This window comes from Oenanthe melanoleuca, chromosome 14, assembly GCF_029582105.1.
Source record: "Oenanthe melanoleuca isolate GR-GAL-2019-014 chromosome 14, OMel1.0, whole genome shotgun sequence".
Classification (NCBI taxonomy): Eukaryota; Metazoa; Chordata; class Aves; order Passeriformes; family Muscicapidae; genus Oenanthe; species Oenanthe melanoleuca.
This window is the reverse complement of record NC_079348.1, coordinates 13,935,555-13,962,161: the sequence shown is the minus strand read 5'-3', so window position 1 is coordinate 13,962,161 and position 26,607 is coordinate 13,935,555. Positions and strand designations below refer to the sequence as shown.

At 65.3% G+C, this 26,607-nt stretch overlaps 2 protein-coding genes across 5 annotated transcripts in view; one reads left to right on the top strand and one right to left on the bottom strand.

The window, feature by feature from the left end:
* Positions 1-26,607, top strand: part of LOC130259482 (mitochondrial import inner membrane translocase subunit TIM16-like) — a 38,035-nt gene that overhangs the window by 10,547 nt on the left and 881 nt on the right. The window contains exons 8-30 of one of the 4 annotated variants that reach the window (XM_056503796.1): positions 4,153-4,239; positions 4,480-4,562; positions 20,322-20,376; positions 20,545-20,602; positions 20,692-20,837; positions 21,236-21,331; positions 21,408-21,560; positions 21,683-21,815; positions 21,893-22,068; positions 22,142-22,250; positions 22,336-22,422; positions 22,516-22,658; positions 22,730-22,834; positions 22,958-23,043; positions 23,117-23,258; positions 23,358-23,447; positions 23,525-23,641; positions 23,722-23,857; positions 23,952-24,043; positions 24,134-24,220; positions 25,453-25,537; positions 25,982-26,121; positions 26,484-26,549. In XM_056503796.1, coding sequence (XP_056359771.1) covers positions 4,153-4,239; positions 4,480-4,562; positions 20,322-20,376; positions 20,545-20,602; positions 20,692-20,837; positions 21,236-21,331; positions 21,408-21,560; positions 21,683-21,815; positions 21,893-22,068; positions 22,142-22,250; positions 22,336-22,422; positions 22,516-22,658; positions 22,730-22,834; positions 22,958-23,043; positions 23,117-23,258; positions 23,358-23,447; positions 23,525-23,641; positions 23,722-23,857; positions 23,952-24,043; positions 24,134-24,220; positions 25,453-25,537; positions 25,982-26,121; positions 26,484-26,549 — 2,472 coding nt within the window. Of the gene's footprint in view, positions 1-3,706; positions 3,726-4,152; positions 4,240-4,479; positions 4,563-20,321; positions 20,377-20,544; positions 20,603-20,691; positions 20,838-21,235; positions 21,332-21,407; positions 21,561-21,682; positions 21,816-21,892; positions 22,069-22,141; positions 22,251-22,335; positions 22,423-22,515; positions 22,659-22,729; positions 22,835-22,957; positions 23,044-23,116; positions 23,259-23,357; positions 23,448-23,524; positions 23,642-23,721; positions 23,858-23,951; positions 24,044-24,133; positions 24,221-24,293; positions 24,435-24,816; positions 24,978-25,452; positions 25,538-25,981; positions 26,122-26,483; positions 26,550-26,607 lie in introns of those variants that run through there. The other 3 variants (XM_056503794.1, XM_056503793.1, XM_056503795.1) reach the window with 3 other exon arrangements.
* On the bottom strand, positions 10,295-17,384 carry VASN (vasorin). Its single transcript, XM_056503797.1, has 2 exons — positions 17,272-17,384; positions 10,295-12,964 (listed from the first exon to the last, which is right to left on the bottom strand). Exons 1-2 carry the CDS (start codon positions 17,382-17,384, stop codon positions 10,945-10,947), a joined length of 2,133 nt encoding a protein of 710 aa, XP_056359772.1. The 3' UTR covers positions 10,295-10,944.

Here is a 26,607-nt window from a genome sequence, read left to right as displayed (position 1 = left end):
CCCACAGCCAGAGCTCTACGGACCCTGACATGTCACCTCTGCCCAGGATCCAGCTGTCAGCCCAGGGCCGGCTGGGGACCGCTTGTCATCATCGGGGAGGCGCATCAGGACGTAGAGGGACTTTAGCCTTCCTCCCACTGCCCCATCATCACGGTATCCCACGCTGGGGTCACCCCGGGGGTACCTGACTCCCAGCCTCGGCAGCGGCTTCCTCCGGGCTGGGGGAAGGTCCACAGCATCCCACATTCCCAAGGAGACCGTGGGAAGCTATGAAAAAGTTGGCCTGACTCTGGGCAGCCTATTTATAGCAGCGCACGCTCGGCGCTCTCATGCTTCTGTTCCCCAGCGTAGCTGCACGGGACTGTTTATATTTCCTCTGCTCCGCTTCCCCTTCGCCGTCCTTCCGTCCTTCCCAGGAATGCCGCTTGGTATGGCAGACATGGGGAAGTCGAGGAGGTTTGGAATGAGCCAGAGGCATCTCCAGGAGTGTGGGTGTGCGGTGGCACCGGCTCGCCCTCGCCTGGGTGCCCATCGCTCCCGCTGGGAATGGCCTCGCCAGCTCAGGCCCACACAGGTTGGCATCTCCACTACTGGGGTGGTATTTCAGGAGCCCCAGCCTGTGCCTGACCTGGGACTCTGAGCAGGCTCCTCTCCAGAGGGCAAAGGTGTTTTGGGATTTGATGGCGTCATAGCAGGGCTTGTGGGGCTGCTGGCTGCAGGAAGAGGAGAGAGACAGCAGAAGAGGGGTGGGTGTGCTGGGTGCTGCAGGCTGCCCACCCCCCTGGCCAGCCCAGCCCTTTCCTGCCCTCTCCTCTCCCATCCCAGCCTTGTATTGTCTGTGCCCACTGGGAGCCCACCCACCTTGCTGCCCTTGCTGAGCCCACAGCATCCTCTGGGACATGGCCATGGCCTCACCAAGGGCAGGAGGGGTTGGGTGGAGCAGGGGGGCTGTGCTGGTGGTGGGGGAGAGACAGAGCCTGGTGGTGCCCAGTTCCCCAGGACAGGGGGACTCACAGCAATGCTGCCCTGGCCAGTGGGATTGGGGAGATGGCATGAGCAGCAGGGGACTTGTCCTGGTCCCAGTGTGACACACACACCCCACACACCTGGCAGAGGGCAGGGCCAGTGTGATGGCTACTGGAGCAACCCCGCAGCTCTGTGGGATCCCTGCACTCCCCTGGGGCAGTGACAGCTCCTGGTGTCCTTGAGCTCCGGGCAGAGACCGAGAGTGTGGCTGGCCTAGGAGAGGCTGCTCTGATCTCCTGGTTACCTCTGGAGTAACTGGGATTTGGCAAAGGAAGGAGATCACTCACATTCTTGTTCGGAAAGGAGGATTCGATGCGTGGTTAACCCTTTCAGCTCCCAAGAAGCCATTCCTCCTGCTGCCCGCAGCCTCCTGGGGTGTGCAAGGAGCAGAGGCTTCCCCATGTGCGCGGACCCGGGGTGGGTGTCTGTCCCCAGAGTCCCCCACAGTGCCAGGGGAGACCCCTTCTGCCCTGGCACCTTCTGGCAAAGGGATAGCTCAGCCTGGCACTGGTGCCTCCTGTGCCCACGCAAATCCCGCTGCTGGGGTTGCTTCCCACGGGGATCAGATGTCCGTGGGCTGTTAGCCATGCTCATGGGCTGTTAGCCACAGGCAAGGCTGAGCTGTCCCAGCCCTGCCAGCCATGGGGATTCTGCCAAGAGCAGAGCTTTGACCCCCCCGGCCACCTCCCGCCCGTGCAGCCCCAGGGCTGTGCCCTGGGCTCCCACCCCCGGCTCTCCCTGCCCTGCATCCGGCTCAGGGGAGACAGAGATGGCCTGGGAGCCGGAGCAGCCTTGGCTTTGTGTGGGGCTCTCCCAGGCAGCCGAAGCGGCCGCTCCCTGCGGGCAGCTGTTCCCAGCTCCCCGACCCCGCCGCATCGCTGCCAACAGCTGCGTCCGACACGCCGGCCCTGGGCCCCCCGCGGGCCCCGGGGCTGCACGGGAGAAGGGCTGGGGACCCCCATGGCAACCAGCACCGTGCCCCAGCCTGCCTAGGAGGGGTGGCTTGAGACTGAGAGAGAGGGGGACTGTGCTAAAACTCTCCCCAGGCAGCCAGTCTGGCTCCGAGGAGGGGGCAGAGGATCCCCCCAAAACCAGCAGGGCTGGATGCGTGCAGTGGGCGGGAGGAGTCTGGGCTGCCTAGGCAGTGACAGGGGGCTGGGAGGCTTCCTTGGACCCCCAGGTGCTGGCCCAGAGGTGATGACCTCCTTGCAGCCTGCGGGGGCACAAGCGGCTCAGAAGGGCTCCCGTCCCTTGGATTGTGGCTGATTCCCTGCTCCAGGGGTTCCAGCATCACTCCGGGAAGGGTGCTAGGGTCTCTGCCAACCCCACGGGTGTCCCGAGCCTGAATCAAACCAGTGTCCACCCTCAGTGCCAGGCCACACCGCCCCATCCCTGCCAAGACCCTCTGCACCAGGGGAGCTGCTGTCCGCACGCTCACCTCTGGCAACATCTGCACAGGCTGAGCACGGAGCAGCCCAGCCTCCCGCATACTTGCTGCCATACGTACAGCTCAGCCGGGATGGAACTAATGCAGAAAACATGGCCCTGCGCCGCAGCCGGCACGCCGGGGGCTGGGAGCGCCGCGGCAGCGCCCTGCCCTCCGCCAGCCCTGCCACCGCCCCGGGGCTGCCACCACCGCCAGCGGCTCCGGGGCACCCGCGGGACCCAGGGCCGTGCAGCCAGCGCCTGTTTATGGCATCTGCAGATGCTGAGCTGTGGCTGCCGCAGCCGCTGGGCTCAGGTGCAGCAGTGCTCTCCTGGCTGACGCGCGGGCTGGCTCCAGCTCCTGGAGTTTCCATCGCTTTTGGCAGCGATCCTGGGACTCGTTCCCTTCTCCAGGTCCTTTCCCTGCCAGCGTGCTGGCAGTGGGGGCCGGGCCCCGCCTGCCCCACATCCTGGCCTGCGGCTGGGAGCGCCGGGCTCGGCTCGGCCAGCGCTGCCCCTTCCAGTGAGCCGCGTTTGAGCTGGCAAGGCAGCAGGCGTGACGGAGCCAGGGCACGGCAAGCTTGGCACCGCATGCCTGCTCCCAGCCTGGCTCTCTCCAGAGAGTGGCATCTCTCTGGGGCAGGAGGCTACTCCAGTGAGGGGTGGGAGCTGCGACCCCTCCATGGCCCTCTCTGGCTGCCGAGCTGGCGGTCACACCAAGGGTGACACAGCTCATGGTGCCCATCGGTGCCCCCCCCACCCCCTCCTGCCCCCAGGCCTGGTGCTCCTGCCCCGTTCGGAGGTCCCGGAAGCGCCGTGCTGGGTTTGGCTCTGGCAGAGCCCTTCACTTTCCCTGCCAGCTCCGAACTCGTTAGCAGCCAGTTCTTGGCGCTCCTCAATGAGAGCGAGGGGCTGCGAGCGCTGCCTGTGCCGCGGGCCAGGGCTGGCTGCCGGCTCCCGCTGGGGCGCCGGGAACCGCAGGGCCCATCTGGGGACCACATGGGAGCCGGGAATCACCCGCTGACAGCCCCGTGGAAGCGCTTCCCCTCCCGTCCTCAGCAGAACCAGGATGGGGACAGGATGTGGGCTGGGGGTCCCACCCCCACAGGGAGCCCAGGGGAGAGGTGAAGCAGGGTGCAGGGATTGGAGCAGTCTGGTGAAGGTGGCCAGGCTCAGTTTGCCATGTTTCAGTAGCATCCGGGCACACACGGGGCACCCAGCTCCAGGAGCCAGGATTCAGCATGGATAAAGAGCCCCGGGATGCAGCCAGGGAAGTAAGTCCCTCTGTTGTCACTGCCATGGCAGAGCCTCCTCTTGCGTCTGTGGCATGGAGCAGCTTCCTCGCAGCACTCTGTCCCCCTCACCCTGGGTGACCGGGTGTGGGGAGAGCCCTGGGGACACAGGAGCATCCCGTGCCCTGTCACACTCACGTTACCTGCTCCCACACTCTGTTCCTTGGTGGGAGCTGGGCCAGCTGCTCCTCAAGGCAACCACGCTGGCATGGCAGGGGAGTCAGGGCTGTCACTGCTTGCAGGCTGTCCCCACTGCACTGTCCCCAGGGCAGCTCTCAGCAGAGCCGGGAGCCAGCACTCAGCTCCACATCTCCACATGCTCAGCCCCGGGGCAGATCACAACCACAGCTGGTGAAACACACATCCCCTCAGCAGCAATACTGACAGCCCTGTCTCCTGTGCCTTGCAGAGTGTCCTGGGCCACGACAACAACAAGGACTCCCGGCTGCTCTGGATGGGCTCCAGCGATTGTCTCATCTCCGTCGGGTTCAGCCAGGTACAGTCCTCGCCAGGAAGGTGGCCCTGGCACCACTGGGATGTTCCAGCCCTGCTCCCTGTGGTGCCAAAGCACCCCAAGTGCTTTATGGGTGGCCTGTCCCCCATGAAAGCAGAAGGTCCCTCGCCAGGTGCCCTGGCCCTTGCTGGGATGGTGGAAGGTGGCTGGGGAAGGCAGTGGCACTGTGGAGCCATCCAGGCAGCCCCAGTGCCCACTGACACCGTGTCTGTGTCCCTGCAGATGCGGGAGCGGGAGGTGAAGCTGTGGGACACGCGGAGGCTCAGCGGGGCGACGCTCACCATGGCACTGGACACCTCACCTGGGTAGGGATGGGACTCAGCGTGGGGTGGGAGGGTGAGCAGTGGAAATGTCCTGGTCAGGGTTCCATCAGGAGTGTGGTGGTGGAGCAGGAACTGGCAGAGAGCTCTTGGAACCAGCAGCACTCAGCCACAAATCTGGGGACAAAGCTGGGGACCACCCATTGCTATTTGTGTGAGATGAGAGGGCAGAGGCAGCACTGGTGAGGGCACAGAGGTGTTCTCTAGTGCTGTGGTGGGTGGTGGCACTTCTGGGGACAGTGTCTGAGGTGGCATGTGGCTGGGTGGGCTTGTGCACTGGGGCAGCACCACAAGATGCTGCAGGCCAGTGAATCCCTTTGGCGCTGCTGGGGCACTGGAGCAGCTCAGCCCTGGCCTCCCACTCCTGCTGTGCTTTGTGCCCTGGCCATGGGGGCTGCCCAGCCAGCCGTAGCCAGGCCAGCGCTCACCAGGCACCCCTTGGGGAAGTGGAAAAGGAGCTGTAAGGGGTCAGTGCCCCTTGTTATGGCACAATGGAGCTGTCTCCATCTGCAGGGCGCTGCCAAGGCTGGGAAGCCCCCAGTTAGAGCCGGCCTGGCCTCCCACACTGCCCAGTGAGCCAGCCTGGCGTCACCATGGGGGATAGGAAATGGGAGGAGGAAGAGGAGAAGGCTGTACCTTCAGCCCACCAGGGTGATGGGGCTTTGGGGCACAGTACTTGTTGGGATGCACTGGAGGCACCAGCTCTTCCCAGGGCTACTGGCAAAGCACTGGTTTGTGAGACCCTCACTGTGTACCGAGCTGGCTCTGTGACTGGCCAGGATGCTGGAGCCACCAGCCTTGGCTGTCCTGCCAGCATCCCCCACACTGCTGTCAGCTCCAGCAGCAACCAGGACAGACAAGAGGGGAGAGGAGAGGAGCTGCCATGGGCATGGTGGGGTGGTGTTGGTGTGGTGGGAGCAGGGGGAGAGGCTGCCTGAGCATCCCTCACCCTCCTGTCAGCTGCCAGGGCAGCAGCTCCCAGCTCTCCTGCTCACCAGCTCAGTGAGCAGAGGCCATCATCAGTGTCCAGTGAATGCTCTCAGGGGAGGCTGAGGCTGCTGCAAGGGGACGCTTGGGGTCCATTATTGCTCTTGGAGGAGAATCTAGTGGGAATTACCCCGCATCCTCGCTGGGCTGGGGCGAGCCAGCCCAGCTAAATGGGATGCAGGCGCTGCTGTGCTCGGCCCCCCGAGCACGGGCTGCAGTTATTTTGGCTGCCGGGTTTATCGGCGCAGGAATGCGGCTGGCGGGCGCTGCCTGCGCGTCAGGCCGGGGCCCTGCCGAGAGGGGCTGGGGGCGGCGGGGGCGAGCGGAGACCCCCCCTTGGTGCTGGGGAGGTGCTGTTTTTAGGCAGCCGCGCCGGGGCCACCGCGCTTCCAGCCCGAGAGCTCCCGCCTGTAAATCTGGCGGGGATGACAAATGGCGGAGGGGGATTTGGGCTGGCTCCCGGCGGAGGGGCCGGGCGGGGGCCGTGCTCTCCCTCCGGCAGAGTCATCCCGAGCAGCGCCGCGACACTCAGGAGCCGCGGAGCCGCGGCCAGGGCACGGGGGGGATGGTCTTGTGGTCACCAGATCTGCTTGGGGACTGGGGGACGGGGACTCAGGCCCCGGGGATGGCCAAGCAGCGGTGGAGCTGCGGCGTGGCCGTGGGTGCCCAGCGTGGGGCACGGAGATGTGCTGGGCAGTGCAGCGGTGCCGGCCGGGCCGTGAGCGGGGCGCGGGGAGCTGCGGCAGCAGCAGCAGCTCGTTGAAACTCTTTAAGGAAGCAATCAGTGGGCGGGCAGGAAACTCATACCATTCATTACTGACGCCAGGCCGGCAGGAAAGGGAGTCCGCATCCCCACCGCATCCCCACCGCGCCCGCCGAGCCGGCACCACGCGTCCCCATGGCACCCCAAAGCAGGGCCATGGGGTGCCCCAAGGTGGGGGTCACCCCAGTGTGCTCACCCCAATGCCCACAACAACACCAAACCCTTCAGGCTGCTTGTGCCCTATCTAGCATCCCTGGAAGAGGGCAGAGAGTGGGAGGCACCAGCCCCATGGACCTCCACATCAGCATGTGCCTTTTTCCCAAATCCTGAGCAAGTGAGATATTTCTGACCACACAAATGTCATTTTCAAAGCACCTCGAGCATGTCAGAGCCACGCTTAAGAGCTGACCCCACCAATGCCCACACCCTGAGAGAACAGGAGGTGGGAGGTGTGGGTGGCCGCTCTCCACATCCTGGTCCTCAGTGTGCCACCCCTGGCTACCTGCTGTTCCTTCAGCTCGGGTTTTGTACCCCCTGGCCCCCTTTAATTAGATCAAGGAGCAGCAGGGCAGGAGCCAGGAAGGGGCCTCAATAGGTTATTGTTGCCCTAAATTGTAACCAGCACCAGCGGGGTTGGGTTACCGGCTCCGACTTGGGGTCACCGACCAGACCTTGCTGCCCCACGCACGGCAGCCAGCACAGCACTGCCTGGGGACAGTGCTGTCACCACCATGGTGACAGGAGAACAGCGGCTTCCTTGCGTCACCACTTCTTGAAAATGTCCTGAAAATGTCCTGAAAATGTCCCCGGGGAGGCTGGGGTGCTATGGCTGGATCAGTAGGGATGAGATGCTGGGGTCAGCAGAGGAAGCCGTGTCCCCATGGTGTGTTCCAACAGTGGGCATGTCCCTCCAGGGCAGGATGGTGGTGGGGCTGAGGGATGGGGACAGCTGGATCCCCAGTCTGACAGAGCCGAGATGTGCCGGAGCCAGGACCTGCCTGTAGCAGGGAGTTGGCACAGCAGGATGTTTGTGGAGGGCTTTGGGGCTGTTTGGCTGCCCCAGAGCTGGAGCAGGACACGGAGGGGCCCCAGGTTCCCTGGGGACACTGCCCAGGGCGGCTCAGTCCCTAACACCCACCCCTGCCCCAGCCAAAGGCTGTGGCTGGAGCCAGCTCCTGGGGTCAGGATTGCAGCCCTGGCATCTGCCAGCACCAAGGCGCCCGACCCCACCGAGGCACACTGTCACCCTGTCAAGCTGTCACCCTGCTACTTCTCCCCAGGCACCAGTTGAAATGGGACCTCAGTGCTAGTGCTAGTGCTAGTCCTGCTCCTGTCCTGCCTGGCACCCTCTGCACTGCTTTTCCCTGGAGCTTAGCAGCCCTTTTGGGTCATGGTAGGTGTTTTGGGACTCTGAAAAAACCCAGCCCAGCAGGAAGGACCCTGAACAGGACAGGTCCATTCCTGTCCCCATCCCTGTCCAGTCCCCTTGCACATCCCAGAGCTGCCTGGATTGACATGTGCTTGCCATCAAGGGGGTTTTTCCTGCCCCAGTTTGGCTGCTACCCTCAGAAACAAGGAAGGGGAGAGGCCACCCCACCCCATCAGGTGTCACCCCAGTGGGACTCATCCCCCTGGGGCTGCTGGCCAGCCACATGAAGGGGTTAAGGCGGGGCAACCGCTCAGCCCATGTCGCCTGTCCCGTAATTCCACTGGGTAAAAATAGCCCAGCGCTGGGGCGGGATGGCAGCGCCCAAATCACTCCCAGATGAGCCACAGCCTCGGTGGCCAGACGGTGCTCCCTGGCCTCCCCAGCTTTCCAGGAAGATGATGAGCTCCAAAGCTCTTCCTGGCAGCACTGGGGTCTGATGATGGGCACACGCCTGTCCTCTCCCAGAGTGGGCATCCGGACCTCTGGCACCGAGGCATGACCCCTTTGGGGCTCTGCTCCAGATATGGGGGACCCAGGGGACCCTGGTCTTTGGTTTCCGTGGGGCCATGCCTGGGACCAGGGATGATTTTTTGGGAGAGCAGAACGCTCCAGCCTTGTCACATCAGGGTGCAGGCAGGATTTGCCCCGGTGAAGCCAGCAGCTCCTCCCATTGTGGCTCCCCGCCGAGCCCCCATCCTGCCGGTGGCTCTGGCCGGGGCTCTCGCTTACCGGCCCCGTTGGATCGCACAGAGACAGAGATTTTTTTTGGGTCCATTTCAGGGGGTTTTGCAATCCCTGTCGGCGCTGATTCAGCTCGCAGGAATTAGCAGCGCCGCACGATGTGCCGCTCGGAGCGGCTCTTGGCGCACGACGGGGCTGCCAGTGGCCAGGGGAATTTTGAGCTGGGATTCAGGAAGCCACAGGGGCTGGACAGTCCCATTTTGGGCACTGCAGCTCGCCCGGGTGCAGATGTGGGTGTGGGTGGTGGCCAAGCCCTGCCCTGGCTACAGTGTCCCCATCACCTCCGTGCCAAGGCTGAGCCCTGCTGCCCCTCTTGTGCAGCTGGCACCCCAAAATCATGGCTGGGGGTGTCCCAGGGGTGCTGCACCTGCCAAAGCAGAGCCCCAACTTTGCTTCTGCCCTCCTGGCATCTCCATTGGAGCTCCCTCACTCTGGAGCTGCTGGAAGCTCCTCCAGAACACTGGGATCAGCTGAGCTGCCAAGGGGTCCCCATGGCATGGGGGGTTCTCTGCAAACCTCCAGCTACTTGCAAGCGGAGAAATCGGCTTCGTTAGGGGAAGGGCTCATCATGGAAGCAAAGGAGGGGGGGAAGTGAGGGGGCAGGAGGGGCTGGAGGGCTCCTGAGGCCGGTGCGGACGCGGGGACACGCCGGGGGCCGGCCCGGGCTCGGGGGGCTGTGGCGGGGCCGGGCGGGGGCACCCGGCGCGAGGCCGCGGCTCCGCCAGGGACTTTTCTTCTCTCCTCCTCGCGAGGCTGGAAAATATACAAAGCTCGCAGTGAAAATATTTACACAGCAGCAATTTTGGGAGGAATTTGGGATGTTAATTTGAAAAATCTGTGGGGAGAGGACCACAATGGGCCCTTTGAGCGGGCGAGCGTGGCCATCGCAGCGAGCCGCCCGCGTCGGCGAGGGGCCCCTCCTGCCGCTGCGCCGGCCCTAATGGGAGCCAGCCCTGCCGGAAGCCCACCTGGGAGCCGGGGGGCTGCGCCAGACGGCCCCGCCGACGCCCCGCGCCCCTAATTGCATCCAGAGCCGCTCCCTGCCCCGGGCGAGCGGCACCGAGGGGCCGGGGGGTCAGGGCCGTGTCCCGCGGCCGGCCCGCAGCGCACGGTGTGACCCTCGGCTTCAGCCCCGCGCTCTGCTCGCTCTCTCCAAATCAAACATACCTCGGCGGGCAGGGCCCCAACCTGGAAAATTCCAGCCCGAAAGATAAAGGATTGGAAAACGATTAAAACCAGAGGGTTGGAGCAGAAAGCACTTGGCAACGAGAACCTGCCGAGCGTCGGCTCCCAGCCCACCCCGCCAGGGCCAGCGCACAAAACCGGCTGTTCCTGGGGCCGGGCAGCGGGGGGTTCTGGCTGCGGCCCCCGGCCTGGGGGGGGCACGCAGGCCGACCCTTGTCACGGGCGATTTGGGGGTCCCGGTGCCGCCGCAGGTGACGTCAGGAGGTTGGGCTGGGCTGTTTGTCCCGCAGCTGGCCCCGGAGCCATCTGGCAGGCGGGGAGGGATGAAGTAAGGCTGGATGATGCGCAGGGCAGGGGCTGATTTGAACCTCGTGGCCTCTGTTTTGGGAACACCTCCTCAGCGCCCGAGGTGGGGGGCAGCGCCCTAGGGGTAAAAACGCCCAGAGCCGGGAAAACTCCCCCCTCCCTTGCCCTGACTCATTCCGGCGCTCGCCAACAACAACGGGAGGACACGGCTGACCTTCCCGCTCCTCTGCAGGGGACACGCCGCGCTGCCCACACCCCTGCCTGTGACGGGCACTGCCTGCCGAGGTGCTCAGGGCTGCACAGAACTTTTTGTTGTTGTTATTTTAATTATTTTGGGCTTTTTTTTTTTTTTTTTACAAAAAGACACCCTTCTGATCTGCCTTACAAAAGAGATGTACACAAATCTGTACTAAAAAAAGTTTTCCCAGAAGAAATGGGAAATAACGGTGCATAAATATTCTCTCTGAGTTCTTAAAGCTTCAATTCCCGGTTTGCCTGCTCGGCACTTCCTTTGGCCCGGGGGGTCCCGAGGGTCCCAGCACCTCGGCCGGGCCGTATTGCTCACATCAGCTTCCAGGGAGTCAAGTCATGGGCCGTGCTCCGCTGAAGGACCCTTGTTACCAGCACGTGGGCATCCCTCAGCCTTTCTCTTGAAAGCCACAGCAGCTTTCTCTTTAGCAGGAGCTAAAAAAAGCCCTCAACCCCCAAATTAACCCCCCCTTCTCTTCCGCTACCCACATTCTAGGTAGAGTCACAGAAATCAAGGCACAGAGCAGTAAAATTCGTATCTCCTCCCAAAGCGTGGCAGCCTCTCAGAAATTGCACGTTGTGGGACTGGGGGGGTTTCTGTCTCAATCCAGTCAGCTCCTTGGCAATCCGTATCCTAGAGGGACATTGCCAGGTGCTGCCACTGAGCTCAGCCCTCCCGTGTCCAAGGCTCTGGAAGCCCTGTGGGTTCAGAAGTAGGAGGGTTTGAGCCCCGGGGTGTTGTTGTTGCTGGGGTAGTGCGACTGCATGAGCGGCACCTCGCACTCAGAGCCACCAGAAAGCATCGCTGCCTCTGGCACCTTGCAGCCGTGGCTGCTCAAATCCCCATTTTCCAGGCAGGCTTTCACCCCTTCCAGCTCCAGCGGGCCGGTGTCTGCCCCGGCGCCGCTGTGTGCCTTGGCCTGGCGGTGCCGGCAGTAGTACATGGCGGCCGTGGCCAGCAGCAGCAGCAGCAGCGCGGCGGTCAGCACGGGGACGAGGATCAGGGCGAGGTTGGGGTCCTGGCTCTGGGTGACCGGGGAGTGCTGCTGCAGGCTGAGGGGCAGGGTGTGCGCCTCGGCGCAGTGCTCCTCCTTGGGGAGCTCCCCCAGCGCCCCGATGCAGACGCGGTAGGTGCAGTTGGGTTTCAGCGCCCGCACCGTGTACTCGGAGAGCGAGGCCGGCAAGCGCAGCATCACCGGCCGCTTGTCTGGCCCTGACAGGTTCCGGTAGCTCAGGCGGATTCCCTTCAGCTGCGCCTTGGACTGCACGTAGTTGTGCAGGTCCACTTTGAGGGAGGTGCTGCCCACCTGGGCGATGCTGACCCGCTGTGCAGCTGGCAGGGCTGGTGTGCCCGGGGCTGGCGTCGTTCCTCTCGCCTCCACCTCGCAGTACACGCCAGCAAAGCCCGCGGGGCACAGGCACTCCAGGAGGTTCTGGGCGCCCAGGTGGCAGGTGCCGCCGTTCAGACACGTGCGGGGGGGACAGATGGGCGCTGGGGGGCTGGTGGGGGCCGGGGCGCCGCTGAGGGGCACCAGTGTGGAGCTGCCCTGGGGCTCTCTGTGCCCCAGGGTGGGTGCGGCGGTGCTGGGGGGAGGCGGCGGGCGGTGCGTGCTGGGCAGTGGTGTGGGTGGTGGCAGTGTGGTGGTGCGGGGCGTGGTGGGCGTGGGGGTGGTGGTGGGGCAGCCAAAGTCAGTGTATTGCAGGTGGTGGAGCAGCTTGCCGGAGTTTTTGGGGGGGAAGTGGCAGCGCGTCTCCTCGGGGCGCCGCAGGATCACACCGCTGGCGTTCACCCACTGCACCAGCCAGCTCATCTGGCAGATACAGTTGAAGGGGTTGCCGGCAGCCGTCAAGGCCCGCAGCCTGGGGAAGAAGCTGGAGAAATCCCGAGGGATGGTGTTGATGTTGAGGTTGCTGATGTTCAGCTCCTGGAGGTTGTGGAGGCTCTGGAAGTCCTCGGCCGGCAGCTGGGAGATGCGGGCGTTGCCGGCCAGGCTGAGCCTGGTGAGGCTGCCCAGCCGCCGCAGCACCGCCGGGACACGCTCCAGCAGGTTGTCAGAGACGTCCAGCTCATGGAGGTTGTTTTGGACCTGGAAGAGCTCCTCGCTTAAGCTCGTCAGGCCCAGCCCTGCGATCTTCAGGGACTCAATGCTGACGGCATGGAAAGCCCCTGGTGCAATGGCAGGGATCTTGTTCCAGCTGATGTCCAGCAGCAGGAGGTTGGGTAGGTCAAGGGGGGGCACAGCCCTGAGCTGGTTGTTCTGCAGCTTTAGCTCCAGCAGATTCTCCAGTGTGTCAAAGGCAGCAGCGTGGATGTGCTGGATCCTGTTCCTCTGCAGGTAGAGCCGTTCCAGCAGCCGCAGCCCATGGAAGGTCTCATTGGTGATCTCCTGCAGCTGGTTGGACGACAGGTCCAAGTTGACGAGCTCCATCAGGGGCTGGAAGATGTTTCTCTGGATGCTGGTGATCTTGTTTTGTGAGAGGTCCAGGAGCTGGAGGGCAGGCAGCCCTGCAAAGCTGTCCTCACTGAGCGTTGTGATGCCGTTCTCGAAGACATAGAGGGAGAGGGTGCTGGGGGGCAGCCCCCGGGGCACTGTCGGGCCCCGCCTGGCTGCACACAGGATGGTCTTGGGGTCATGGCACTGGCAGCCTGCAGGACATGCCCTGGCCAGCTCCCCACGGGCCAAGAGGAGCAGTGTGCAAAGGATCAGCTGCTTCATGGTGTCAGCTCTGCAGAGAGACAAGCGCAGCCAGGGTTAGGGATGGGCCCTGCTGGGGAGTACCCAGGGTTGTGGGGCACCTCTGAACCCTGCTCTGCCTCCAGGGCTCGTGAGAGTGAAGCAGCACAGGGGCTGCCCACCCCAGCTCCACGCTCCCCCCTCCCCAGACCTCCATGATTTGGGGATGTGGTACCTTTGCACACCCTCAGACATGCCCCACTGATATTGGAGCAGTCTTCGGTAGGGCACCAAGACCTTTCCCAGTACTCAGAAGGGCCCCAACCTCCCCAGCTGCTCAGCAGGGTGCAAATCAAACACAGGGGATGCAGAGAATCAGAGCACCGGGAAGGGGTGGGAGCCTGGCCGGCCTCCCCTGCGTAGAGCTCAGCTTAACCCTTTGCTTGTGCCATCACTGCAGCAGCTGCACCCTCAGGGGCTGCTCCTGCCCAGATCACCAGCAGTGGCAGCCCTTCCTGGGGACAGGGGCACTCAGAGGTGGCCTGGGCCACACAGTGTGGGGCTGGAGGAGCCATTTGTGTTCCCACAGAGTCCAAGGGCTCATACTCACCCCCAGCCAGCCCCTGTCCCCACAGGTCACCTTGCTGTTCCCCTCCCTGTTGTACTCCAGGGACTCAGCACAGCACTGTGGGCTGTGTCCCTGTTCCCTGAGAACTGGGTCAGCAGGGATGGAGGGAGCAGGCTCTGGGGTGAACAAGACTGTGACCACCCCAACCCCAGCTCCCCTTGGATACCCTGGCTGATGTCACAGCCACTCTCTGTGTCCAAAAGGGCTCCTCTCTCAGCCCCATCTTTCAGCCCCTTTAAGGGTGGGCCAGAGGGAAAGGGGATCCGAGGGAAAGGAAGAGGCAAACCCTTCCCCAGCCCCATCTGTTGCCACCTCCTCCCTGCTCAGAGCTGTCAGATCTCCAGGCAGACGCCCCCCCTGTGGCTCACAAGGGGCCCCCGCCGTGTGTGGGGGGCTGCAGGTCACACAGCAGCACGTGCCGCCTGCCCTGGCCCTGTCAGCAATGCAGGGACACCACATCCTGTGCCAGGAGGGTCTGGAGCCGTGCTGTATCCTCTTGTCCCCCTGCCGGGATGCTGGACAGGGTTAACACCGCAGCCAGCTCTGTCCTTGCCTCTTCTCGAGCGCCCCCCCCCCACAGGGTGGGGTGAGCCCAAGGCTGGGCAGGGTCACCACAACTGCCTGAGTCACTTGGCCTGACTGGCCCTGCCCTGACACGACCTGTGCCGTCAGCCCTGACACTGGGGAGGAGCCGTGCCACATCCAAGAGGTCACTGTCACCCAGGGGTCACCATCGCTGCATCCCCTCCCCAGCAACCCTAGCTCAGCCCCCTGCATCCCACATCACAGTCAGGCTGCCAGTGGAGTTAAAAACACACCATGGAGACCCTGCGAAGTGCTGTTTGGGGCTGGGGCAGACCCAGCACCCCTCGAGGTGGCTCCAGCATCCAGAGTGTGCTGGCTGGTGGGGGAGCCTTGGGCGCCGGGTGCTGGCATGCCAGCGGTGCCACGGCGATGCCAGCCCGCCCGGGTGGGCAGCACCGGAGCGGGGCCAGGCCTGCGGGATGCTGGCGAGGCCGGTGCTGGTTTTGCAATGCCAGGGTCGGGTTTCGCTGACGTGTCCCGTGCTGCAACCAGCTGCTGACTCCAAGTCTCTCTCGTCCCTTTAATTACGCTGGCATTTCCTCCCCGCCTGCCAGGCTCCCCGCTCCGGGCAGGTTCGGCCAGCCCGGTCACAGCCTGGCCACGAGCGCCGGGCGGGCACTGCCCCGCAGCCTCGGCCGCCGCCCCTCGGCATCGCCCGCTCCGCGGCACACGCCAGCATCCCGCCCGCGCCCCGCCTCCCGGCACGCTGCTGCCTTCCAAGCACAGAGGAGTTAACCCAGCCCAGGACACCCCCCAGGAACGGGGGGCAGGGGAACAGCCTCCCCAGGTCCTGGCAGGGTCCCCAAGGGCGGAGAGGGGGCCCCGTTCCTGCTAGAGGTGTAGGGGCCGCCCTGCCAGCGGCCTGCTGCTGCCTTGGCTGGGCTCCCCCGCGCCTGCACCGCAGATATTTGCCGAATTATTCATATTTTCCGGCTGCGGGGAGGATCCGGGCTCAGATTCCCCCAGTCCCGGCTCAGCCTTTCCCTGCCAGCCTGCTGGGGTGGGAGTGCCGTGTCACCCCCCCTTCCCTGCCTGCAGCCCCCGGGCTGGGCCACCCCGCTGCTCGCCCAGGGATGCCCTGCTTTATACCCGCCTCCTGTTCTTAAGGACGATGCAAGGGTGACACCTGTGCAGGACAGGCTGGAGGAACTGGAGAGTCCCTGCCTTTGCCCTCTAATTGGGGACCTCAAGGAAAAAGGCACAGCCGGGATGTTCCTTCCCGCACCGGCGAATGAACACAAACAAAGCCAGCGTTGTTGCTGGCCCGTGGGCTGCCACCTTGGCCGGTGGCACCGGAGCAGGAAGGACGGGGGCCCTGCAGTGTGCGGTGACACGGAGGCACACAGTGCCTCTGCCAGGCGGGAGGCAGATGCTGCTCCCCTGCCTCACACCCCTCCAAACGAGCCGATGTCAGCCCGTGCCCCCTCCCCGAGCCGGCCGGGGGGATGTGCAGGATTAAACCCTTAATCCTCCTCCCCTTCAACCCACCCTGCGCCGCCGCAGCTCCCACCTCCTCCCGCTCCCCTCCCTATTTAATTAAAGTTTCCGCAGCAGCCCCGCAGGAATGCAGGCCTGGTTATTGCATTCCCCGGAGCGCTCGCCAGCCCCTCCATCCCGCTCCTGCCCCTTTGACCCGGCCGCGCTCCTCATCTCAGGTGCTGGCAAGGAGAAAAACCAGCAGAGCCGCTTCGCCGGCAGCCAAACCGCCTCGGGAGGAGCCGGAACGCCGGCGGAGGGTGGGAGGAGGCCGGCCAAGGTGCCACGCGTGGCCCGGGCGGCACGGGCAGATTCCTCCGGAGTGACTGGGGCGGCCGCGGCTGTCCCCGAGCGCTTCCTCGTGCCGGCAGAGCCAGCCGGGCAGGCAGCGCTTGCGTCAGGGCCACCCGGCCGGCCCCGGCGTGGTGCGGGGGAAAACAGTCATTAGTGTCATCACTGATGGCGGCACTGCCCAGCGCCGTGTGGGCAGCGGCACAGCTGGGTCAGGGCAGTCCGGCCGCCCCAGTCTCGGCAGGATGAGATCTGTCGGAGATCTTGCAACGCTGCCAAGTATGGGAGGACATTACTGAGGGGTTTTGGTTGGGAACAGGAGTCTCAACTGGAGCATCTCTGCTGGGATGTGTTGGCTGCTGTGGCAGTTGCCAGCCTGAGAGAGAGCCGGGTGTGAAAAGGGACATTTACCCCTCGGTGGCCCAAAGTCAGACCCAAAGAGGGTGACAGGCACCAGCACCCTCCGAACACACACCGGTGGCAATGCAGTGTGCAGGGAGCTGGCGGCAGGAGAAGCAATGGGGTATCCCTGCCGCCCCGTGGCCAGGCTGGCCGGTGGCCCTGCTGGCACCCATCCCTCTGTGCCAGCCGGAGGGAAACCCTTATTGGCACCAGCTGAGGACCCGCTTGGCCCCACAGCGGGTCAGTGACCCAGGACACCAGCCCCTGAGGACAAGCAGAACGAGGGCAGCCAAACCCCACCCCAGCCACTGAGGAGGGTGGTGGTGGACACTGCTGCCAGCAGCTCCCACCTCTGCCTGACCTCAGCAGGACCCGCTGCCACATCTGCTGGGACAGAGCAAGCATGGGACCAAGACCATGCTGGTCCCGTGTGGGTCCGGAGCCCTTCTGCTGGCAAAGCACTTCACTGCCACCCAGCCATGCCGGATGGAGCCAGGCTCCGTGTCAGCCCCAAATACATCCCTCCTCTTGCCCGTGGTGGATGGAGCACCAGGCCAGGAACCCTGGGACAGACCCCAGCGCATTCCACGGCAAAACCGGCAGAGGCAGGGACAGGGCAGCGAGAGCCCTCTGTGAACGCCTGTCCCAGCCCACTGCAGTGCCATCGCCCCGGCACGGCCGAGGCCCTGCCATCAGCCGGGGCAGGGGCCAGTCGGGTGCCCCTGCTCAGCTGAGGCCTCGCAGGGACCAGGGCAAGCCGACCCTTAGCCGAGGCCCCGGTGACACCCTGTCACTCTGGGTGCCCAGGCCACACCGGGTGTCCCACGGCCCGGCCCAGGCCCACCAGGGCCCCCCGGGCCCCACCGCCCCCTGCGCCGCGGATGCCCGGCAGAGCCCCCTCCCGCCCGTGGGCTGCCGCCCCACGAGCCCCGGTGGCCGTGTGGAGGCTCGGGCAGTGTGGCGGCCGCGGGACTCACCGTGGCGGGCGGCGCGGGGCGGTGCGGGACGCGCGGTCAGTCCATGGCGGCAGCGCAGTGACGGCCGGGCGAGCGCTCCCTTCTCTGGCGGCGCCGGGCGCGGGGGGCGGCATTTAAATCGCGGGGGCGGGGCCAGCCCTCCCGCCGGGCGCCCATTGGCTGAGAGCACGGGGGAGGGGCGAGAGGAGACTCCGCCCCCGCTCACCTGGGGCCCGACGGGGGCGGCGCTGCGGGGACCCCCGGGACCCCCCGAGCCACAGGGACCGCGGGGACACCCAGCACCAGTGGGACCCTGGAGTCACAGGGACCGCGGGGACACCCAGCACCAGTGGGACCCTGGAGTCACAGGGACCGCGGGGACATACAGCACCAATGGGACCCTGGAGTCACAGGGACCGCGGGGACACCCAGCACCAGTGGGACCCCCCCGAACCACAGGGACCGTGGGGACACCCAACACCAATGGGACCCTGGAGTCACAGGGACCGCGGGGACATACAGCACCCCCGGGACCCCCCGAGCCACAGGGACCGTGGGGACACCCAGCACCATTGGGACCCTGGAGTCACAGGGACCGTGGGGACACCCAGCACCAATGGGACCCTGGAGTCACAGGGACCGCGGGGACATCCACCACCTCTGGGATATTAATCACAGGGACCAAGGGGCCCCGGAGCCACAGGGGTTACAGGGACCCCCTGGACCTCCAGGACCTCTTGTACCTTAGCATCACAGGGACCCTCAGGATATCTAGGATCTCTGATTCACAGAAACCCCGGGGATATCCAGGACATCTGGGTCCTCAGGGTCACAGGGACCATCGGGGCACCCAGGACCTCTGAGTCACAGTGACCCCCAGAACCTCCAAGGTCTCTGGGACCTTGGAGTCACAAGGATCACAAAGGCCTCCACAGGGACCTCCAGACTTCAGGAGCCTCCAGAGTCACAGGGACCTCTGGGCCCCTTGGGAATTCCAACATGGAACTCCCAAATGGTGACCCCAGGGCTCCCCAGAGTCACAAGGATCCTCAGGACCCACAGGACCTTCCAAACCCTCCAGAGGCCCCCAAGACCTTCAGCATCCCTGGGGCTGGGATCCTGGGTCCCCAGCACCCCTAGTGTGTATACACCAGGTATAGGGGTAGATCCAGGTACAGGTATCTCCCTCCAGCTGCACCCCAGCACCCAGGTACCCCTGGCAATCCTCGTAACAGCAAAGGCAGGTTTGGGTGTCCTTGGCACTCCCAGGGACCCCCATATCCAGTATGCCCAGGGTAACCAGGGACTCTGACACCAATGAGCCCCAGTAACCTGGAATCCCAGTTCCCCCACGCTCCTGGTGTCCACAGAGCTCCTGCCACCGTGTCAAGGGACAGGGGGAAAGTGGGTGGCCCTCACAGGGCTGTCCCATGCCCCTGTGACAGCAGAGCAATGCTCCCTGTTTGGCAAGGTGAGGATGGCCTGGGTTGGGCTGGGACAACCAGGCACTCAGGGTGCCTTTGCTGGCAGTGTTGGTGACTGTGGGGCAGGGCAGGGGACCCTGGTGCCTGCCACGGGCATCCTGGCAGTGTTTGCCTAGGTTGTGCCAACAGTCCTGGGGCAGGACCATGCCATACCACCCGCAGCTATCCTTCATGGCATGGGATGGCGTGGAGCAGCTCCCTCCCTTTGGCACAGCCACAGACATGTCAGCTGAAAGTAACAGATTGTCCCTTTGGTCTCTGCCTGCGGCGCTCCCTCCTCCACCCCTGCCGAGGGAAGGCACCGTGCTCCTGTCACCACTGTCCCCTCAGGCCACTGAGTATTCCCTGTGGTCCCCTCCTGCCACTGAGCGTCCCCCTAGTCATGGTCCCCTCTGGCCATGGAGCAAGCCCTGACCACTGCACCGTGTCACAGCACCCTGGCTGCGGTCTGGGTGCAGGACAGGGAGCAGGGACACGCTCCAGCTGGCACAGCCGGGCCGCAGGGCACTCCGGGGCTCCGCAGGTGCCAGGGGAGGCGGGCAGTGAGCCGGGGTGTGCCACACGCCCGCCCCGAACTGGCCAAGCCGGCCCCGCCGGCCCCGGGGCAACCCTGAGGGTGCCAGAGGCTTCCCCCGAGCGAGGCCAGGTGCCAGGGAGCAGAGCAGGGAGCAGGACAGGGAGCAGGACAGGGAGCAGGACAGGGAGCAGGGCAGGGAGCAGGGCAGGGAGCAGGAAAGAGAGCAGGACGGGGAGCAGGACAGGCAGCAGGACAGGGAGAAGGGCAGGGAGCAGGACAGGGAGCAGGGCAGGGAGCAGGGCAGGGAGCAGGGCAGGGAGCTGGACAGGGAGCAGGGCAGGGAGCAGGGCAGGGAGCTGGACAGGGAGCAGAGCAAGGAGCATGGCAGGGAGCAGAGCAGGGAGCAAGGCAGGGAGCAGGGCAGGGAGCAGGGCAGGGAGCAGGGCAGGGAGATGTACGGGGAGCAGAGCAGGGAGCAAGGCAGGGAGCAGGGCAGGGAGCAGGGCAGGGAGCAGGGCAGGGAGCAAGGCAGGGAGCAGGGCAGGGAGCAGGGCAGGGAGCAAGGCAGGGAGCAGGGCAAGGAGCAGGGCAGGGAGCAAGGCAGGGAGCAGAGCAGGGAGCAAGGCAGGGAGCAGGGCAGGGAGCAAGGCAGGGAGCAGAGCAGGGAGCAGAGCAGGGAGCGGGACAGGGAGATGTACGGGGAGCAGAGCAGGGAGCAGGACGGGGAGCAGGATGCCCCATGACTGGGCATGGCTTCAGAGCAGGCACTGTGCTGCTGGGGCTGGAAGCAGGTGGCAGTGACATCCTGCTGCCAACCTGTCAGCCCAGGCTGGGACAGTGAGGGTGGTCACTTGGGGACCCTTGTCACTTGGGGGCCAGCCCAGCACCCTGCACCCCCTGCACCCCCTGCATGGTGCTGCTCTCCCATCACAGCACAGCCCTATCCTGCCCCACGCTTCCCCAGACGGGGCTTGGGGTGTGCACCAGTGGGGGAACAGGATCCAGCCCCACATCCATGGGGGTGCTGAGCCCATGGAGGCACCTGGCTCAGCACCCCCCTTCCCTTGCAGGGTGACCATCCCGCTGTACGACGCCGACACGGGGCTGCTGGTGCTGGCAGGGAAGGTGAGGTCCCATGGCTGGGGGTGCAGGGAGGCACTGGGGGGACGTGAGGATGCAGTAATGAGGTGCAGCTTGGTGCATGTGGGTGTGCTAGTGGAGTACAGGAGGTGTGTGTAGTGGGGTGCTTCCTACAGCCCTGCTCATTCCCTGTCCCCACCACCTCTCTTCCAGGGAGAAAACCTCCTGTACTGCTTCGAGGTGGCCCCCACACAGCCAGCACTCACCCAGGGTAAGCGAATCCCGCCCCACCCATATCTCCCCTGGGGGGCTCACCACTGCCTGGCCACCCACCCCACGGCCACCCTGCGTGTCCCACAGTGACCCAGTGCCGGACAGAGGGCAGCACGCGGGGCCTGGCGGCCGTGCCACGCCTGGCCCTGGATGTCATGGCCTGCGAGGTGCTCCGTGTCCTGCAGCTCACTGACACCGCCCTCGTCCCTGTCAGCTACCTGGTGCCACGCAAGGTAAGGGGGCCCTGCGGGTGGTACTGTCTCATAGGTGCCTGGTGTCATCTCATGGGTGACACCTCACCAGCACTGGGTGACAAAAATGACCCAGATGCAGTAAGACCCCATCTCCAGCCCGGGACAGTAGGAATGGAGGCCAGACCTCGGTGCTGATGGTGGGGCACAGAGTCTCTGGGTGCAGGATTGGGGTGCTGGAGAGTGACAGCTGGGTGCCACCTGCTGGGTGCTGTTGTGCAGTGGGTGCTGGGCACTTCAAGCAACTGAACTTTTGGTGCTGGGTCATGGGGTCTAGGTGCTGGAAGTGTCTGGGGGTGTCCAGGGGTATCCCAGCTGCAGCAGGACAGAGACTGTGGGATTTTAGGAACACCCATCTCACCCCATTCACTCTCCCACAGTCCGTGCAGGAGTTCCATGAGGATCTGTTCCCTGACTGCACGGGGACACTGCCAGCCACCGATGCCCAAAGCTGGTGGGCAGGGGACAGCCAGCAGGTCAGTGTCATCCAGGGGGAGTGTCCTTGGTGGTGGCATTGCCACTGCCCCATGCTCACCGCTGTGCTCTGTGCAGGTGGGGAGGGTGAGCCTGCACCCTGCACGGAGATCCACGGAGACCTTCACATCCCCCATCATTGCTGGCACCGGCCCCACCAACACCAGCCACACGGACACCGACACTGGCCACACTGACGGCGACACTGGCCACACCGACACCGAACAGAGCGTGAGCATGGGGCACTGGAAAAGTGCACTGAATGCTGAAGGGATGGGGCCCCTCCTGCCCTCATCCCACAGGGCAAGGCTCTGGTGCCAGCAGCCTCTGCCCACTGGCTCTCTCTCCCATAGGAAGCCAGTGGCTACTCCTCACCGTCCTCACTGGCCTCACCAGGCAGCGCGGCCACCTCGCTCTCAGCTGGCACGGGCCCCTCCAGCGGCTTTGCCAGCAGTCCCAGCCAGAAGTCCCTGCAGAGCATTTTGGGTGAGCGGGCAGCGGGGCGGGCTTGGGGCCCCCACTGGGGGGATTCAGGGTGCTCACCCACCCCCGGCCCCCTGCAGGGCCCAGCTCGCGCTTCCGGCACGCGCAGGGCCGGGTGCTGCACCGGGACCAGCACCTCACCAACCTGCGGGGGCTCAGCCTCACCACGCCGGGCGAGTGCGACGGCTTCTGCGCCAACCGCCAGCGCGTGGCCCTGCCCCTGCTCTCCGCCGGCGGCCAGATCGCCGTCCTCGAGGTACCCAGCGCGGCGTGGGGGCCGGCACGGCGCCGTGTGTGCCGTGCTGGTGACGCCCAGCTCTGTCCCACAGCTCTCCAAGCCCGGCCGTCTCCCCGACGCGGCCGTGCCCACCATCCAGAACGGCGCAGCCGTGGCCGACCTCACCTGGGACCCCTTCGACCTGCGGCGCCTCGCGGTCGGTATGTGTGTGCCAGCCCTGCTGAGGGTCCCCCAGCTCATGCCAGATCACCCCACTAACCACTGCCCATCCCTTGTGGTGCACAGCGGGCGAGGACGCCAAGATCCGGCTGTGGCGGATCCCTGAGGGAGGGCTGCAGGAGACCCTGCAGGAGCCTGAAGCTATTCTCCGAGGTGAGGGGCCACACCGAGCACCCCACACTGGGGACAAACCAGCCCGGTGGCACCCACAGCTGGGCACAACCACGCACTACTGAACCTCACCAGGTCACACGGAAAAGATTTACTCCATCCGCTTCCACCCCGTGGCATCCGATCTCCTGGTTTCCTCCTCCTACGACATGACCGTGCGGATCTGGGAGCTGAGCGCCGGGCGGGAAGTCTTGTGCCTGCAGGGACACACGGATCAGGTAAGGGGTGACAAATCCCGGGACACCTGAGAAGCAACTTTGGGACATTTGCACAACATCTGTCTCTCCAGATTTTCAGCATGGCGTGGAGCCCAGATGGGAAGAAGTTGGCAACGGTGAGCAAAGACGGACGGATACGGCTGTACGAGCCGCGGCGCAGCTCTCAGCCTCAACAGGTACAATCCCAGCACTGGGGACAGGCTGGAGAGCTGGGGGTGTGGGCAGGAACCCCTCCCCGTGGGCACATGGCTGCACCCCCAGCTCTCTCGGAGCAGCAGGGTGACCTTCACCCCATGCAGGAGGGCCCAGGTCCCGAGGGGGGACGCGGAGCGCGCCTGGTTTGGGTTTGTGGCGGTGACTACCTCCTGGTGTCCGGCTTTGACAGGTAAAGAGGGGGACACATACCAGGGCAAGGGTCCCTGAGGACACTGCTTGCTCTCACTGTCACCTCCCCACAGCCACAGCGAGAGGAGGATCCTCCTGTACCGGGCACAGGCCCTGTCTGAAGGACCTTTGTCTGTCCTTGGTCTGGACGTGGCCCCGTCCACCCTCCTGCCCTTTTATGATGAGGATACCAGCGTTGTTTTCCTCACAGGCAAGGTGAGGGCTGGCCCTCCAAAAAACTGGGGCTCCCTGCCTACAGCACCCCACAGTGGAAGGACACATCCTCTGACTGCCTCCATCTCGCTCCATCCCCAGGGTGACACCAGAGTCTTCCTCTACGAAGTGACCCCCGAGCCCCCCTATTTCCTCGAGTGCAACAGCTTCACCTCCAATGAACCCCACAAGGTAAAGGGGGGATATGCTGCCTATCCCTGACGCCCTACCTGTGCTGCCGGACTTCACCCACACCCCTGCCCCACCAGGGCTTCGTCTTCCTGCCCAAAACGGCGTGCGAGGTGCGGGAGGTGGAGTTTGCCCGGGCGCTGCGCCTGGGGCAGAGCACCCTGGAGCCCGTGGCTTTCCACGTGCCACGCGTCAGGGTAGGTGCTGGGGGGGCTGGCTGTGTTTTGGGAGGGGGACAGGAGGCAGGGCACCCCCTGAGCGCCCCTTGCCCCCGCAGAAGGAGTATTTCCAGGACGATCTGTACCCGCCGACCCGCGTGTGGTGGGAGCCGGCGCTGGGTGCAGGAGCCTGGCTGGACGGGCAGGACGGGCAGCAGCGCCGCGCCAGCCTGCGCCCCCCAGACATGGTGCCAGGTGGGTGCAGGGACCCCCAGCCCGCAGGGATGGCTACGGGGCTTTACTCAGTGGGGTAGAGCCCTCCCGCCTCATGGTGACACCGCTCTCACAGTGAGCGAGGCCCCGAAAGAGGCTCCGGCTCGGAAGTTCGTCCCGGCCTCCGTGTACCTGGAGGAGAAAACTGATGAGCAGAAGAAGGAGGAGGTGGGTTCTGGGATGGGCACCCTGCGCAGGGCAGGGCAGGGCAGGGCGGGCCGGGGGTGATGCCCCGCGCCCCACCGCCTCTCCCCACAGCTCCTCAATGCCATGGTGGCCCGGCTGGGCAACAGGGACGACCCGCTGCCCCAGGACTCCTTCGAGGGCGTGGACGAGGACGAGTGGGTGAGTGCGGGAGGGGGACACACGACCCCGCGCGGGTCGCGCCGCAGCGCCACTCACCCCCGGCCTCCCGCAGGACTAGGCTGGACCCGGCACCCCCGGAGCACCCGGGACCCCTGGAGGAGGAGGAGGAGGAGGAGGAGGAGGGAGAGCTGGAGGAGGCGCAGGGCCCGCCGCGGGCAGGACCCGCTATTAAAGCCGCTGCACCAGCACCGTGTCCTGCCGTGATCCTGGGACACCGGCGGGGACACAGGGACCGGGAATGGGGGGAGACACAGGGAACAAGGGGGCATGTGGACCGGGAGCGACACAGGGACCGGCTTCTGGGGGATACGGGTGTGGGGGGACACAGGGACCGACAGCGGGGGACACAGAAATCGAGGCGAACACAGGAACTGAGGGGGACCCAGGGACCGCGGCAAGGGGAACACAGGGACCGGGGGGACACGAGGAGCGGCACCGGGATAACACAGGGATCGGGGATGGGGGGGGGCACAGGCACCGGGGGGACACGGGGAGTGGGGCCGGGATAACACAGGGACCGGGGATGGGGGGAGGCACAGGCACCGGGGGGACACGGGGAGCGGGGCCGGGGAAGTCGCGCCCCACGCGCCGACAGGCCTCCTGCGCGGGGACACCGCCAGGGGGCGCTGTCCCTTCCGAGGGGACGCTCCGCCCGCGCCACCGCCGTCTCGGTGCCCGCCGTGACCCTCACCCCCGGCCACGTGACCGGCGGGGCGGAAGCGGCGGCGGGGACATGGTGAGAGGGGACGGGGGCACGGGGCGGGGGGACAGTGGGGCGGGGGAGCAGAGCTGCGGCTGGACACGGCCCGGGGAGGGCAGCGAGCTCCGGAATGTGTGAAGCAGCTGGTTACCGGAGGGCCAGGGCCGATGGAGAGGGGACGAGGGTTGGGGAAGAGGTCACAGGACTAAGGGAAGGGAGAAGAAGTGGGGAGGGTGACAGAGACAGAGGAGGGAGGACAGGGCCAGTGTAAGGGGAGCAGGGACAGGGGAGGGGGTCTCAGGAACAGCGGAGAGGGGACAAGGCATGGGGACGGGGGACAGAGACAGGGAAGGGGGGACAGGGCCAGGGACGGCAATGACAGAAGTCAGATGGGGTCAGAGCAGCCCCCCGAGGATGGGGAGAGGTGACAGAGCCAGGGTTGTGCAGGGCCCGTGGGGAGGTGACAGGGCAGAGGAGCCGTGGTGGCTGTGACAGCAGGGTGTCCCCGCAGGCCAAGTACCTGGCACAGATCATCCTGGTGGGGGCCCAGGTGGTGGGACGGGCCTTCATGCGGGCGCTGCGCCAGGAGTTCGCAGGTAGGAGCTGGGATGCTGCTCCCTGAGCTCTGTGTGCCCACGCTGCCCTGCTGGGCACTGCTCCACATCCCCACCCTTCCCTGGGCACCCCAATGCTCCCCATCCCCGGGCCATGCCTGCAGGGGACCCTGCCAGGTTGTCACAGGGCTCCATCCTGGCCCTGGCACTGCTGCCAGGCTCTCAGAGATCCCTGCACCCCAGAGGGCTGAGCGGGATAATCCCTGGGATGTGGCAGTTCCAGCCCTGCCTTGCCTTAGCAAACGGTGCTTGCCTGGTCCCTGCCACCACCTGGCACTGGGACAGCATCCATATGGCCCCAGGGTGGCTGGATGGGAACAGAGGGGACACCCTGAGGGGGTCTGAGCACCTCAGAGTGCACAGGCTGTGCTGCCTGAGGGCTGGGGGGATGGGGGCAGTGTGGGGACTCAGCCCCGGTGTCCCCAGCGAGCCAGGCCGCAGCCAGTGCACGAGGCCGTGCCGAGAGGCCCCAGTCTGCTGCCGCCTCCAGGATCATCGGCATCAGCCTCCAGGAAGCTCAGCAGATCCTCAACGTCTCCAGCCTCAACCCTGAGGAGATCCAGAAGGTAGAGGCTTCCTTGGAGCCAGGGAGGGATGGTGCTGGCAGGGCCAGCTGTGCATGGGGGTGGCAGCTGGTCCCCCATGCTGTCTTGGTCCCAGTTAATCCCAGTTTGAGAATTCCCTGCCCCAGCTGGAGCAGCCCTCCAGGCTTGGGCTCTGCATGTGCCCAGTGGGGCTGCTTAGGGGTGGGATGTGGGATCTCTGGATCCAGCTGGGAACATGGAGACTCCCAAAGGGTGTGAGGCAGAGCCAGCTGTGTCCCCAGGATCACACTTGGGCAATGCTCTGGGGAGTGGGAGGCTGCCAGGCTTTGGGAGTGGGAATGGCAAGGGTGGAGGTGAGTCTGACCCAGAGCTTCTCTCGGCAGAACTACGACCACTTGTTCAAGGTGAACGACAAATCAGTGGGAGGCTCCTTCTACCTGCAGTCCAAGGTGAGCAGCGGGAGGAGCAGAGCAGGGGCTGGTCTTGGGACAGGCAGAGCCTGGATAT

What these genes read in the sequence shown, in the direction of transcription:
- VASN (XM_056503797.1), bottom strand. Translation starts at nt 17,384, where the DNA reads ATGCCGCCCCCCGCGCCCGGCGCCGCCAGAGAAGGGAGCGCTCGCCCG. An exon ending in GCCCCGCGCCGCCCGCCACG is followed by an intron (nt 12,965 to 17,271) that starts GTGAGTCCCGCG and finishes GTCTCTCTGCAG; the next exon opens with AGCTGACACCATGAAGCAGC.